The 15881-nt window shown below is 32.6% G+C and overlaps 1 protein-coding gene across 3 annotated transcripts in view; it reads left to right on the plus strand.

Annotated features, from left to right (window-relative positions):
• NOVA1 (NOVA alternative splicing regulator 1) overlaps nucleotides 1–15881 on the plus strand; it is a 132746-nt gene that overhangs the window by 88618 nt on the left and 28247 nt on the right. For all 3 annotated transcript variants that reach the window (XM_072337584.1, XM_072337581.1, XM_072337583.1), the window contains exon 3: nucleotides 6090–6256. In XM_072337584.1, the coding sequence (XP_072193685.1) occupies nucleotides 6090–6256 (167 nt within the window). The remainder of the gene's footprint in view (nucleotides 1–6089; nucleotides 6257–15881) is intronic.

A 15881-nucleotide genomic window follows, 5' to 3' on the forward strand; every position in this document is an offset into this window, starting at 1 on the left:
AACATTTTGTATGGAAGGGATTGTTTGCTTTCAAGATGACTCTCCATTCTCTCAAAGTCTTTTTCAGTTGTGTAGTGTTATTGTTTTTGAAAATTTATATGCTTTTTAATTTCTTACATTTCTTTCTCACGGGGGATAGCCTCTCAGTTCATACTAATAAGTATATCAAACCTGGGTTCATTTAATTCACTCATGACCTGAGCGCAATGTACTCTGAACCTGCAGTTTTCTTATAAATATGAAAACTCATGCTTTGAAGAAGTTTTCATCTTGATTCATTTCAGTATCTAAATTGTACATAAGGAGGTAACTTTCAATATATACAATATAAAATAGTATGTAAGTGTTAATGTGTGTGTGCACATATGTTCATGGCTAGCCACCTTTGTCTAGATGCATCCATATATATGCAAATTGAGTAACTCAAGCTATCATCTTGCTGTGTTGTATACTTCGAGAAAAAGCCAAAATGAAGTTGCAGAAACTGTGAACACTTACTAAGACAGCTGATTTATTTTGAACTCCTAGCAGTGTACCTAAGAGTCTGTCTTGTTTCAACATTGCTATTTAGATTAACATTTTTATCGTTTTATTTTGACAAGCATTTATTTTGACATTTCTCCTGACTGTGTGTTACCTCACAATGATGCTCCAGTGTTCAAGTGTAGTGTTCTGTCCCAATTTTGTGGTGGTGAAGTTACAAATCACACTGAGGCTTTTTGTTATACACAGCTGAAAGTGGAGTTGGGCACAATGGGGCATATTCTGGAATGTTCTTTTTTTCCCTTCATAAATATGTGTGAGGACCTGGGAAAGCATTGAGTTTGGGATCTACAGTTGAGTAAAATAGACTTCTCTGAAATCTAGTTAGCTAACTGTTTTGGCCACACTGGTGGGCTGCATCTGGAAGATTACATGTGATCAGTATGGGCTCAGCAGTCACCTGTTACCTGTTTCTGCTAAGGCTTCCTTTGAACTTCAGGACACCTGATAAGAAAATACTGGAAGACTAATATTTCTAATGTGCGCTTTCCAGATTTTGGCAAATCACATGCATAGATTGGTTACATGTATTGGTTAACATTCCATGTTTCAAGAATCAGACCGCTCTTCATACACATTTCAACTTTTTTATTAGATGTTTGACTGATGTGAATTATAAGATAGCAACAGAAAACATTAATAGTTAGAATGTCAGGAGGTGTAATTGCAGATGAAACAGTAAATGAATTTGTTTATCTCTCTGTTAAGGAAGAATAGAGTATTAGTGAAGCAGAATGTGCCTAGTCGATTATCTGCATCTATGTTAAGTATGCCCTGGTTTTGTGAAAGAGACATCATAAGATTCCTGCAGGCCATACTTATTTCTTTTTGATTTCACATATTGCTTCAATTAGATTTTTCTCTTTGATTCTGTTACTTTAATTACTTTATCGGGCAATATTAAGTTTCAGTCTCTAATTTGGTGTGTGTTTTGTGTAAACAGTTCCCAAATTATTTTGTCTGGATCACAATGAATCAGAACATGAGTGTGTTAGTGTTGCTGCCAGCCCTTGTTTCCTATTCTAGTCAGGAAAGTATGTTAAGACATCAAGGTTTGTATTGAGAAAGATGTCTTTCTGTGATGGAGATGGGAATGAGCTCTCAACTAATAACAATTAGATCTGTCTCAAGAACTGAGAATACAAGTACAGCAAAGAGAGAATTACTGATGGAGAAAAGTGCCTTCTTGAGCTTTCTATGACAGTTTGCATATATGTGACTTGTTACAATTAAGGATATGTACGTTTTGGCACTTATCTGAGAAAAGTCTCTTACATCTCTTTAAAGTATGAAATACTACTAATGTATTTCAATAAAACACATTCTTCATTCTCTGGTTTTATTTATTGAGATTTTGTGTAATTGTAGGGAAGAAATGTTATTCACAAGAGAGAATTCTCATGTTAAGAACATTACTGGCAATTTACAAAAGACTATTTTATATTTCCGGAGTAATTGTGTACAAGGCACTATCATATTCTACCAAATTTTGTGAGGTAAGTAACAGGCTGAAAAATTTGGTAGCTATGTTAGAAATCCACTGTACAGACCTTTTCATGATTGGTCAGAAAAATGAATGCATGGGATTCAAAGGTTAGTAAACAGTTGTACTGTGATTTATCAAATAAAAAGCTTAATGCAATTCAGTTGATGAGAGACTGTAACTTAGCCTTTCCATTAGTTAGCCTTAGCTGTGGCTCCACTGTCAGGTTTTCCCTTTCACTGACAAACAATTTGGCATGCTACTCTGGAAAAATATAAGGAGATATAATCAGTAGATGTATTGGGGCTATGTTATGCTGGAAGTGCATTGGGCTCTTTAAGATTGATTACAAAAGCCCAACAAAAAATATAGAGAAACCCAGACATTCATTTCTGAAAGGTACAGCATGTTTCCCAAAGTATTTTGACTCAGGTTCACAAAATACAGAAGCACATTTTACTTTTAGTGAATGTTTCTGTGAATGCAGTAGAACTTTTGCTTATTGAGTCAGAACTTTGAAGGAAACACTTAAAGCTTCATAGTACCTAGTATAGGTCAGTGTATGCCTTTAGAAATAGAAATAACAATGTTGCAAACATCAAATTCCTGAGCTTCTTTCATTGTATTGCAGCCTTCATGTATTTTTGTTTAAAAAGTTGTATTGGTTGCCTAATAAGCAAGTAACCTATTCATACTGGAAGATTGTTGTGTGAGAGTTTGAAGTTTCACAACTGCATTTAAAATGATTTAAACATTTATATTGTAAACTAGAGGGAGGTAGTTGTGAAAGGATGTTTGCCAGAAGTGAAGTTCTAGGTGGGTAAAGGGGTCAGAAGGGCTTACTTTTAAGGGCGATGGCTGCTAATGCTTACCTATTTCTCTCCCTGCTGGAACTGTGGAAAGTATTTTTTCTAATTCAATATCTGTTTTCATTAGGACCTGTAGATTGCCTATAAAAGCAAATAAAAACGTGGTTCAAATTCCTTTTTCCTGTTCTAGTTTTAGAAATACATTTTTGGTGAGCATAAGTGAGCAGATGATGACCACTTAATCTGCATATATATTAATTTTCTGTGGCAGAGCTATTCTTGACTTGTATATTTTTAATTTCTTCATATATTTACAAGGAAATGTATCATATATGACAATAACTCTGATTTGATGTGTTTAAAAACATACTGACAAAGTCTTCACACAAAAAAAGTCTGTAAAGAAAAATTTAGTAGCTTGTCTTTCAAGCTTTAAGCTGTTTTCAAGAATGGGATTTGTAATTTTAACACATTTTGAAGATTATGTGAAGAAGTATTGATGTCTGAGTTGTTCTTTTTTTTTTTTTTTGTAGAAACTTGCAGTGGGTTTGTTAAATGTCTGAAAATAATAATCTAATGGTTTGCTTAAGACAGTAATTGAGACTAGGAGTTTTTTAAATGACACATCTCACCAACTTCAGTGATTTTATTTTTGTTGTGCAGGTTGGTCACGTATCTTGTAGTTTATCTTTTGTGACTTATGCAAATGGTTTTACACAGTTGTCTGAATGAAAAGCCATTAGATTTATATGAGGGAATATGACAACATTGCTTCAAAAGATTCAAGTATTTCCCAGCTGTGTGTGTGAACAATTTTTTCAGACCCCTCTTCTTTTTGACATTTTTCATTTATTCCTGTAGAAATCATAAGTCCTAACCTTTAAAGAAAGTGGACTGCTATAATAACATGTTTTGAAGCTGTATCTTACTCTACATGGAGTGTACATCTGCACAGTTTTCTTTCTTCAGGGAGTAGTGATGTCTGTTTACTGCATTCTGGTTTGTGCGTATTAGAATGCAGTATGTTTGGACTGTAGTATGATTAAATGTGTGTGTACTATAGTGCGTGTTCTAAAATAACACAGACAGTAGCATACCCTCTAGTCACTTAGTGCCAAGTCCAATGAAATTCCTGTTTAGCACTGGCTGTTCTCTTTTCACATGTTTTGACAGCAGTCATCCTTGTTAAGTGCTTTCCACATCAGACTCCAGTAGCTTGGATGTAACCTGATCTGTGTTTGATTTCAGTGTGTTGTCTGCTGACCTAGAGAACACTTGCATTAGCTGCATTGATCAATCCACATCGCATCTCATCATTTAGGAGACAATTAATACTGCTCTGTAAAGACTCCCCAGAGCATTTTCTTAGAGCTGGATTGCTTTACACAAAAACCACAGGAGTTGTTTTTGAAGGGAGGAAGAAGCCAAGTAGAAAAGTAGGCATCAAGAAAGCTACATGTAGGAACCAAGCTTCGTTTACAGTGGTAACTTCCGCTTATGTCGTTCAAACCCCCTTCTTACAAATAACTAGTGTTATTTGGTGGGAAAAAAATAGATCCCTTGTATTTTGAAGATGATTTATTGAAAAACTGTTATAACTGGTCACATAAATATTCTGGTTTTTTTGCTATATACTGACAATATTGTCAATCTATATATACTGACAACATGTATGTCAATACTGACAAATGTATTGACATACATGTAGCGTACTGCTCAGAATGTAATCAATTTATCTTCAGATTTAATCTCAAGGATTATTAACCTGGTAGTTTCTTAGATAATGATTAGTGTGGTTTAATCCTAATTAAAAATATTTTAAAATGACAGCTTAATAGAGAAAATATTGTTTGTTTGTCTTTATATCAGTTTGGCTGTAGAGCTACTTCCAGGAAGTTGGATTTCAGTGTTGCCTGATGGCATATGTTCTTTTAAAAAAAGGCACTGCAGGGTTTTGAGTGTATATGAACACATTTGGTTCCTGTGCAGTCAGGGCTCTTTATCTTTGCTGAATGCAATATTTAATCTAAAGAGATTGCCCACAGTAGCAGATGGGAAACATTTAGTAATGAAAAACAATTTGTTCTTGCAGGTGACTAAGGCTATTGTACCATTCTCTTTTACAGGCTACATTGCTATGCTGTAAGGAGTGTGTCTTAGGATGGGCTGATAACCCCATTGGGCAAAATTAGATAGTGCAGAAAAGAAAACCAGGTTACACTGAAACAGTGAAATGATAACAAACAAGATTACACTTTGCAGTGTTTGGGAATGAGGAATATTTTTAAAGACAGTTTTTCTTGAGCAACTGTACAGTCTTTAGAAAAGAGAATGGGGAGCCCAGGATGGGACCATGCAGATTCTCCCTTCCCCTTGGTGGACAAGGTTCAAGGTTCCTACACACTCAGTAAATATTGTTTTCACATATCAGATATATTTGAGAAGTATGTAGTATTTTTTCACAATCTTAGAAGATGGATGCTTAGAAGGTAATCCTGTAGAGTCTAGAGACAGGAGTGACTTTCAGCATTACTGTATTAATAGAAGTTCCTGAAAGGTAATTTGTTAAGTCTTAATTAGTTGTTTAATACAGGCTTTCATAATTTCTGGTAAATCATATAAAATACAACTAAAATACCATATTTCCAGTAAAGTTATTACAAGGGTATTTTAAAATATGAATATTCTAAAAGATAAGATGAGTACTCAAACATATGATTTCAGTGGCCTTGAAAGGTCTTGCCATAATGACTGCAGTTTTTTTTAAAGATCTATATATAAAGTTTCTGTTTCAAGTCAATGTATTTGCACTTTCACTTCAGTTGTACATTACTAAGTTTCAAGTTCCTCTGCAGTATAAGTTATTACTTTCATCCTTGTGTTTCCTTAAATTTCTAAAGAATATTTGAAATATCTAAAATAATTTGGAAGATGTGTATTCTGAAAAATACAACAATGAAAAAATATTTGTTAGTAGTTCCAGCTGAACTGAATGTTTTCTGTTCTTTTATTTATTTATTTACTTATTTATTTCAAATTATTTACAAACAGTCTTTTATCCAGACTGGATTGGAAAGTTACATGTTTGTGGAGTCTACATAAATATGAGTTGCTTAAAACATTTTGAGATACTTACTGAGATACTGCTAGATATTTTTTTAAGGCTGCTTTTGAGTGCCATCTTTATGACATAATTCACGTGATTTGTGAGTTCCGACAAACCCAGTTTATTGAGGTCAACTTTTTTCTTTCAGGTACTACGGAGCGGGTGTGTCTGATCCAGGGAACAGTTGAAGCACTAAATGCAGTTCATGGCTTCATTGCAGAGAAGATTCGAGAAATGCCTCAAAATGTGGCCAAGACGGAGCCTGTCAGCATCCTACAGCCTCAGACCACTGTTAATCCAGACCGCATCAAACAAGTGAGTTTTTTGTTGGGAATAGAGAGTCACCTCAGCAGCTTAGAATTAGCTTCCTTTTTGAGAAGCATAAAAATTTTAAGACGGCAAGGGGTGAACATAAGTTCCTTCAGAAAATGTTATTTTCTTCTTTAGTAATTTACTAAATTACTAGTCCTCTTCTTCCTTATGCTTGCATGTTCCATGTTTCCCAGAAGTCTTACAAATTTCAGACTCTAATTAGTAAACTCTTCTTTACTGTATTAGGCAATAATACACATCTAGGTTTTAGTTTAAAAGGATTGCTAAAGTTTAAAATTAAGAATTCAAGCCTCTTGTAAATAAGAGAGAATTAAAAGCATGTTTACTATTTTTATGTATCTTAAATAAAGCAAAAGGAAACCCAAAAATGTTAATTGTATTTTAGACCTTTTAATAGATACTTAAAAATCGTACATATGAGAATGTGAAAATATAAAGATAACTTACTTGAGATGTTATCTGATACTCATTTTCTGTTATTTTTGGCATCTTTTTGCCTGTTTTATATTGTCTTACTTTGGTATCTACAGGACATGCAAAATATATTTTCAAGACATCTTTGGATTAGTGTTTTCTCTAGTTCATTGTAATTTCCAGAGCAATTCTAATTTTAAAGAAATCATTTTCTATAAGGAGAATGTGGCATTAGTCATATAGAATTTTAAATAAATTATTTTCCATTTTATTGAATAAGAAAAAGATGAAAGAAATGTATGAACATTAGTAATATTTTGTTCTATCTATCAATCCTATCTTTAGTTTCTCACCTTTTCTACATAGGATAAGTTTGTTTGGTCCTCTACACTAGGAAGATTCAGTGTCCTATAAATAATTTGGTAACTGTATGCAAATACTTCACTTTCTATGTAATGACATACACAGAATGTATATATGAAGATGTAGTAAATGAACACACTGCTTTTAATGGATGAAACTGTGCCAAGCCATTGCATATAATTTCTAATTATTACTACTATTTTCTTTATGTGATATACTTCTGCATTAAAAACAAAACGAAAATACCCTCTACATAATTTATAAGAAAATACTGATAAGAAAAGCCTTGATTTTTAGAATTAGTTTCTCAGTTATTAGACATGAAAATGATTTTGCCTGAGGTCGAGAGGAAGACAGAGAAACCTGAAGAGTGGATCTGTGCTTTAAATGTCTTTTCATCCTGTAAAGTGTTGGATTTTATGCCATCACCTTTTAACCCAGTGGGAAATGAATTTTATTTATTGCAGTAGAAAGTGCTTTTCCACTTCGCAATGTAAATGAAACTTTTTTCAAGTCACTACTGAGAAACTACGTTACAGAGGTGCATAGTGATATTCCTTAATACTTCCTCTCTTGTTTCTCAGTTTGATGTAGTTTTCCACACAGAACCTGAGCAGGAAATTGTTTTAAAGAAAACTTACTTGTGAAGTTGGTGGTGGTGTGGTTGGTTCTCATTGTGTTTTCCTTTTCCTTTTCCTTTTTTTTTTTTTTTTTAATTAATTAATTTATGTTTAATCTTTGTTGTTTGTTTATTTACTTTTATTCTTTTGGCTCCATGTCTGGATTGTTAAATTCTGGAATGATGGTTAAGTGATTAGAGCGGCTGCTAGTGAAGTTTAGACACAAGCTAAATACAGAGTATTCCTTACATGATTCTAGTATGATTTTTCTGGCTCCACATTTTATAATTTAACCTGTATACATACAGGTGAATGACAGTCACCTGTAGATATTTGCAGATATGCTTGTTCATATGTTGAACAATTTCAGCTATGTAAAGTTAATTGTTTAATTGTTTTTAAGGAACTTACATCTTTTCATGGTAATTTCACAATATATAAATATTGACTTCATAAGTCTATTTCTGTTTGTTGTTATTGTTTTACTTGTTTTGTTTTTTTACCAAGATTTGAAATCATTGGCTTAGTTGTTAGATATAGTCAAGTATAATCCACTGTCAGAATGTCCATTGTCTTAATGAAATAGAAATTACTTCTATTTAAGAAATTTAAGAGGATAGCATTTTATAATGGCACTTCTGTGCTGCTGTGTTCTTACAGCATGCAGGGCACAATTTTATACACTGTCCTGATCATTCCAGTCATTCAAGTCATTATTAACATGTGAGAAACAAGCCTTATGAGTTACAGTTTCTTCTTTTACATAAACTGTTTATGTGTTTCTTACTCTCTTAGAGTATTACCCAAAGACTTTGTCATTCAAGTATTCTGAAGTAATGTTACAAGCTGTAGAAAATAGCTTTGGAGTTTGATATTGAGATCAGATTTGAAATTATAAATTTTTTCTTCACTTGGGGGTCTTGGACGTATTTCAGTTGATTTTGTCTCAAACAAATAAACAAGAATTAAAAAACCTTCAAAGCTGTTGTCCATCATGAATGAAGGTGCTTTGTAGTTGAGTCTTTACAATATCACCCATGTCTGTATGAGCATACATCTCTCGTTTCTCATTGTGGACTTCTCTACAGATAAGAAGCAAACAAAGAAGATGTTGTATGTCCATGATTTCAGTTAAGAATGCTAGTAGGTAAACTCTTTGTTGCCTCTCTCAATTTCAGAATTTTCTGTCTTCAGGAAGGTGGAGGTGTGCAATGAGGCTGAGTCTGGCTTGGCTTTTATTTATACAAATCAAGTCACAGTCCAGATGTTCCATTCTCTCTAACTTCTACTTTTTCATCATTGGAATCTTCACAGACAAGTCTGTCTGATTCAGGTTGAGCTTTCTCCACGTTTTTCTAATCTTCTGATCCTGCAGACTTATTAGTAGATGTCAAATAGGTCTCTACCCTGAACAGGTCTGATCAATATTTAACTGATTCCTGTTTGCATCTGTTACCTCTGTGAAATGTAGACCACCTCTTCATAACTGTCAGATATCTGCAGCTTCTACATACCATTCGACAATAACTGTGTTCATTTACTTGCTAGAAACTGCTATGAGGATCTAACCTCTTTAACGGGGGAAGTATCATGCCAGCTTCATACTATCCTGTTATAACCCAGAAGAACAAAATGCTGTTTTCATAAAGTGCTCCGGAAATTGAGCTATTTGGGCTTAATAATTAGCTCACAGATCTTGAAATTTCACCTCTAATCTAATAGCAGCAACTGTAAATAGTGGGCGAAAACTCTGTAATGTCTTATCACATCACTTTATTCAGAAACCTTTGAAGCTTTTTTACATTATAATGGATTTTTCCTTCCAGCTATACATTTGTTTTATAGATAGGTGTTTTAGCAGCCTACCCAGGAAGCACATAGAACTGCAGTTGGCTATTGCGGAGGTTAGCATTATACATAAGGAAGAGCATATATGATCCTACAGTGAACTCTGCTTTAATGAAGAGTTTACCCTGACTGGCCTTCTGAGATCCAACCTGAATCATGCTTTGATTCTATGAAGTCTTTAGTTATCATAACATGAACAAAGGTTTTGCTCTTTCTTCCTTGAAAATCTGGACTAAAGCTTTCACAGATAGAACTTACAATTAATATTTTTCTTTCAACTTTTTCAGTAGAGAAGTCACTTCTTGTAGATCTTTTAACTTCTGTTCCGTTCATTAATCACATTCCCAGAAATTGTATTTAAAATGTATAAAACTGAGTGTCTGAACTTAGATTTGTACATTCTTTTTCTTCTAGTAAAAAGAACTACTTGAATAGGATTACTTCAGAAATTCTGATCAATAACAAAATATACTGGATCACTCACCAGATTTAATGAAAAGCTTATCTTCCAAGTGTTTGAATAGAACCTGACTTTGAGTATGCATCAGAATATAGTGGCTTATACATATATATATATTTTCTTTTTTTGGGGGGGGGAGATATTAGTTGGTCAGACAAGAGGTTTAGTAGATTTAAGAGCTTTCTTATAATGCCACTCCCATCTGATGAGCTTTTCTTCCTTTAGCATTTGCTTCAGAAAGAGTGCATCACTTAGAGTGACATTATTAACATGCAGAATACAAGAAAAATGCACATTTTTAATTTGAGGATAATAAGCATAAGCTGTTCTGTAAATCACTGTCTCTTCATTTCACTTTTGATGCTAGAGCACTATTTTATGATATTTTGATTTTGTTTCATTTCAGTGTTGATTGTAATCATCATATGTGTATAAAACTTCTTTTTAAACTCAGTTAATGTTCAATTAATAGCTGATGGTTAGCTCTTCATTGTATGTGCTTCAGAAGTGGAATGAGGAAGGAAGACTGCTTTAGGGGAATGAACAGTACCATTCAGCATTGCTGAATGTTCTCATTATCTTGAGCCTTCTAAGGCTTTGCAGGTTTGATAGTATTTTTTTAAATCTCAAAGTAGCCCAGAATCAAAAGGTTGTGGTTTTGTTTTTTTTTTTTTGTTTTGTTTTTTTTTAATCTTCTAGTTATCGGAGCTTTGTGATCCATGTATTCTTATGTTTTTTGTTACCTATGTTTGGTTACTTACTTGAATTTTCTGGTATTTCTACATAACACCACATCTTACATTAGTTCTGTGTTACTGTGACAAGTTTTGAGGAAAGAAAGTCCTTCTTTGTCCATCTTATTGTAATCTTCATTGTAAATCCCACACTCCATCCAGAGTTGCTCTGATGATCCAAATGGCACATGCTAGTTTGCCTTGTGCTCATTCACCCTTATTGTACACAGGCAAAATATGAGATAAGCCCTCTTTCACATAAAACTTAGCACAACTTGTTTTCTGTTTCAAGAAGATACCCCAAGAGTCTATAAACACACATGAATTGCCTCTGTACATACCTGTAAGCAAGCATTTTATCTGCATATGGTAACTCTCTTTCTGTCCTGTTCTGTGCTCTAGATATTCTTTTTTGAAAAGAAAGCCAAGTGCAAAGAGCATGAAATATGTCTGAATGATTTTTATTTGGTCCTTATAGAAAAGGTAGCAAGTAAAGCTAGATCCCTTAAGTCATCCAAGTAGCCCTGATACAGACTTGTTTGAAAATAACTTAGCAATTCACAGTAATTTCTTTTTCAAAAATACGCTTTTAAAATGTGTTACTTATACAGTCATTAATACGGTGAGAATTGTTGGATAAAGTTTTAGGTTATAAAAATTCACAGAAGATGGAAATGAAGATTGAAAGCATTTAGCAAAGCAAGCAGTCTGTTGAGATAGGATCGTATTTGCTGCTACTGGAAAAGCTAGTAAGTCAAAAACTTACTATCTTAGTTATAGTCTTACGTGTTGTTCAGCACAACAGGAACTTTTAGAGGGTTTTTTTTCCTTATTCTAGCTGCAGAAGGTATTCAACTATTTTGTAATATTCCAAAAAGATACCACCTTGTCTTTAAAATGTATTAATATATTGGTTTAAGCATATTAATATTCCCATTGAATTATTTTAATTTACAAACACAGACGTTTATATGCAAGACTGAAACTCAGTATTGGATTGATAATAACAATACTGTAGTGTGGATAATGTTACGACCAAGATTGTTCAGCAAGCTATATAGTGGGAAACTAGAAAGTGGTTAACTGTAAATGCAGTTTCATCTTCACATTTAAATGTCTTTTTGTCAAATGCTTTCATGTCTCTAACCTTGTTTCTAAATGATATTTCATTTTCTGCCTTTTCCTTCTGTGTATTAGGTACACTGATGGATACTGAGAATTAAATTAACAGTCTCAGTACAATTTCTATCTTTACTTAGTTTGTATATATATATGTATTTTTATATATAAAAAGATGTGAACTTTGTCATTTATATGTTGATCTTAATTAGACAGTTCACAGAGTCACAGGAAAGAGGTCTCAGTGGGCCTTCTGGAACACCATGCAGTTTTAGTATACATGTTTTGTATTTCTGTGATGCAACTGTGTCTTCATTTTGTGAGTTAAAAGTACACAGCGTGCAAATGTCATGCTGTGGCCATCTGTCTGTGCCCTTCAGTATATTGTAAAGCCTGAGAGCAGTCCTATGCAGTATTTTTATTTTTATTTTTATATTTTTTTTTGTGAGAAACACAAGGAAGAAGTATTTTCTTGAACCTGGAAAATAGCAGAGCTCAAATAGAGCTCAATTTTACTTCAAAAAATTTTGTTACTTAAAATATGTTTACTCAAATATCACTTCTATAGGCTTATAATTGGGGAGGATGTGGGGGGGGAGAAGGAAATAACAAAAAACATTTTCTTCCCTGCAAATATTGTCTTCTATTTGTTTGCTTGCACAACTTACACAGAAGTAAGTAATCTTTAAGGAAACACACAAAACAAAACTGCAAGATTCTCTAAAGTGGTATGTAGTATGAATTGTGACTAGCCTGCCACCTGGGAAGGTGCAATTTCAAGAGAGCTTCAATTACAGTACAAATGTTTCAGACTCAAAAGCTGAAACTCTGTGATGTGAATTCATCTTATTATTTCAAGTCACTTTTTAAAACTTATTCCCAGAAGCCTAATAATTATTAAAGTGCTTGTCTAAGGCAAAAATGCTTGTCAACTTTTTAAAAAATATTTTACACTGTAATAAATTGAAGTTATTGAGCTCTGTCCAAGTTGTTTTTTTGTTGTTGTTGTTCTTTTTGTTTGTTTTTTAAGAATTTTTGTCTAAAAGCTCTTGCAAAGCAATTGGATGTATTCATAAAAATTATGAATCAGCCAATGGAAATTCAAAACTATTTCCAGATGATATGTTTCTCTTATTCCCACTTATCTTTTTTTTCCTCTCTCTCTCTTTTTTTTGTTTCTTTCTTTCTTTCTTTATTTTTTTTTTCTCCTCAGAAATCTCATTTTATTACTTTAATATTTAAGGAACTAATAGATAAGTGGTATTTAATGACTCTCCAGAATTATTAAGAATTATAAAGAGGAAGCATGAGAAGGGATGAAATTTTACACAAGTCTGTCAGTTTATTTTTCTGTGTGTATTTGTACATACATATATGTGTATCTTATATACATATATCTCTAAATATAAAACAAAGTGATAGAGATTAGACCTTGAACACAAACACCCCAGTTTAAAAAATACCTGCTATTAATATTTATAATATTTTGTCACAAATATATGTATTTGGAAGAAAAAAGAAAAGTCTGTGTTGTTACTTTATTCTTGTTTGTTTTTTCACTTTTCAGTGATTTTATCTTTTTTCTACTGTATTTCAGACATGCTTTAGCTAAAATGAAATAGTGAAGTGAAATAGTGAAGTACATCAACTTAATGAATTTTATAGCTCAATATTCTCCTGAACAGGGTATGAGCACTCTCTTTTCTTGGATGCCATACTTTCTTATTCTTTAGTGAGACTGATATTAAATGGAAAATAAGACGCCTTCCATTTCAGTCCCAGCATTTTTAGCAGTTAGGTCATTATTCAGTGTTGAAGCATTCCATATATTTTCATCCTGTAATTAGCTGTAGATGTAGTAACACTAGTGAAGAAAGTTTATTCTATCAGCCTATTTTTTCCTTCAATTATCCTTCAATTAGCATAGTGTACCATAGTAATAATTGTACCATACAATACTGCATGCCCCAGTGAGCAATGGGTGATGATCACACAAATTGCTATGTGTAGGAAATATTTTAGCCAAAGTATATTTTACGTTTGTTGGTGGTATGTTTTGTTTCTTGCTCTTTTTTTTTGGTTTGATTCTTTGTTTGTTTGGGTTTGTTTTTTTTTGTTTGTTTGTTGGTTTTTTCTTGTTGTTTTTTTGTTGTTGTTTTTTTTTTTTTTTTTTTTTCTGGAGAATTGTAAAATATATGTATGTGTATATCTATATCAAGCTATAATTAAAACCAAAAATAGGAGAGTTACAGTGTGCCAATCTGATTTTTTTTGTTTGTTTGTTTGTTTTTCCCCTTTTCTTTTTTTTTCATCTCAGTTTGAGCTTAAATGATGAAAATCAGTGCAGATACACTGCATGATGTCACAGAAATCATAAGTATGTTTCTGTGGTTGAAGATTTCTAGCCCTGTACTATTGTGTAATCTAACAATTTTTCTAAATAATTCTAACCACATGCAAATGAGCCCATGCTCTGTATAGAAAGACATGGGGGAATCCTTTATGATTGTCTTGATTTTCACAGTATATACAATCTGCTGATCAACAGCACTTTGCCAGGCAGTTATTTATAGAGCTCTATATATACAGCAGTATTTTTTACTTAAGCCTGTTGAAGAAGTCCCAGTTGATGCTGCATCTGTATGCATTTTGTTTTTATTTTTATTGTTTTATATTGTAAACTACAAGTTAGAAACACAAAATAAGGGTCTGTTTCTTTAGATTTTTATTTTTTTATTTTTTATTTTTTTATACCTATTTTGGCTGCTTGACTATGTACAAACTATGAAAAGATGGATCTTCATATTGCTTAACATGCAGACAAAATATTTGTGTGTGCATATGTACAAGCCCATATTTTTCTAATACACTTAACTTTATGCATTCACAGTGTTCCAGCTTTTCATATGCATTATGAGTTTTAGTGAAAAATTATGTATACCTATTTTATGAGGGACTATCGATGATTGTAAGTAACAGAGCTGTTGAAAATGTGAAATTTTGCTTTATTTCCCAATAGTTTTGGTTAGTAATTGTTTGTCCATATGATGCATTATGTTGTATAGCATTTCAGCAATTTACTTCCTAAAGTAAAAATAGTGTAATTTGGAATATTTTCTATCATTTATATATGTCAAAAATACATGCTTTGAATAAGTACTGTATGTTATGTTTTGGAAGTCGGAATTTGATTTTAACCTACATTTATTAAAAGAAAAGAGCTTCTTTGTTAGAATTTAATACGTGAAAGAGTTATTTGTATAAACTTTTAAGCAGAGCAGTGCTTTTTTGGTATGTTGAAGAATTAATGTTAAACATATGTATATTATTTAGAAAACATTATCAATAAATATGACTCCTAATTCTTTTTTGTGTTTATTTTGAACACAGGCTGATGATACGTTATTAACTTTTGCTCAATTAAAGGATCGTTAACACTAATGATAAATATATTGTAGCAATTTGTTGTGAAGGTATTAGTTGCATGCTCATCCATCATGAGATTGTTGTTTACATTTTTTCACACACCTCTCAATTAAAAATGATCAATTAATATTTTAGTAATTAGTATGTTGCTGAAAACTCCATAGCTTCAGTGTAATTGTTTTAAGGTGTGAAACAGTTTGCTGGCTATAGTCCGTGCTATAGAATGGTGCATTATAAGGTGCCAAAGTAAATTTTAGTAGTTTCCTTCAATCACTGGCCCTGTTTGCTTGTAAGCTGATAACTGTTTTTAGTGTGCTCATTGAACTTGCTGGAATTTGTGTTTTCTAGTTTTCATTTTCCCCAAGAGAAGGAGAGAGGAAAGAATATATTCCTCATATGGCTGGCATATTTTTTAGTATTTATGTGAGTTCACCATCTTGATTTCAAGTCATGAATTTATTTTTACATGCATAAGCATGCATATTTACATGCATTATTTATCCAATTGACTTTAAATTCCATTAAGTTCCAATGAGTAGGAGAAAGACTTTGTCCTAGGCATTTTCTATTCATTTTAATTTTGTAGTTATGTTACTTTTGTTGGTTTATTTATTTTTTGACTG

The sequence above is a fragment of the Excalfactoria chinensis genome, chromosome 5 (assembly GCF_039878825.1).
Source record: "Excalfactoria chinensis isolate bCotChi1 chromosome 5, bCotChi1.hap2, whole genome shotgun sequence".
In the NCBI taxonomy this organism is placed as follows: Eukaryota; Metazoa; Chordata; class Aves; order Galliformes; family Phasianidae; genus Excalfactoria; species Excalfactoria chinensis.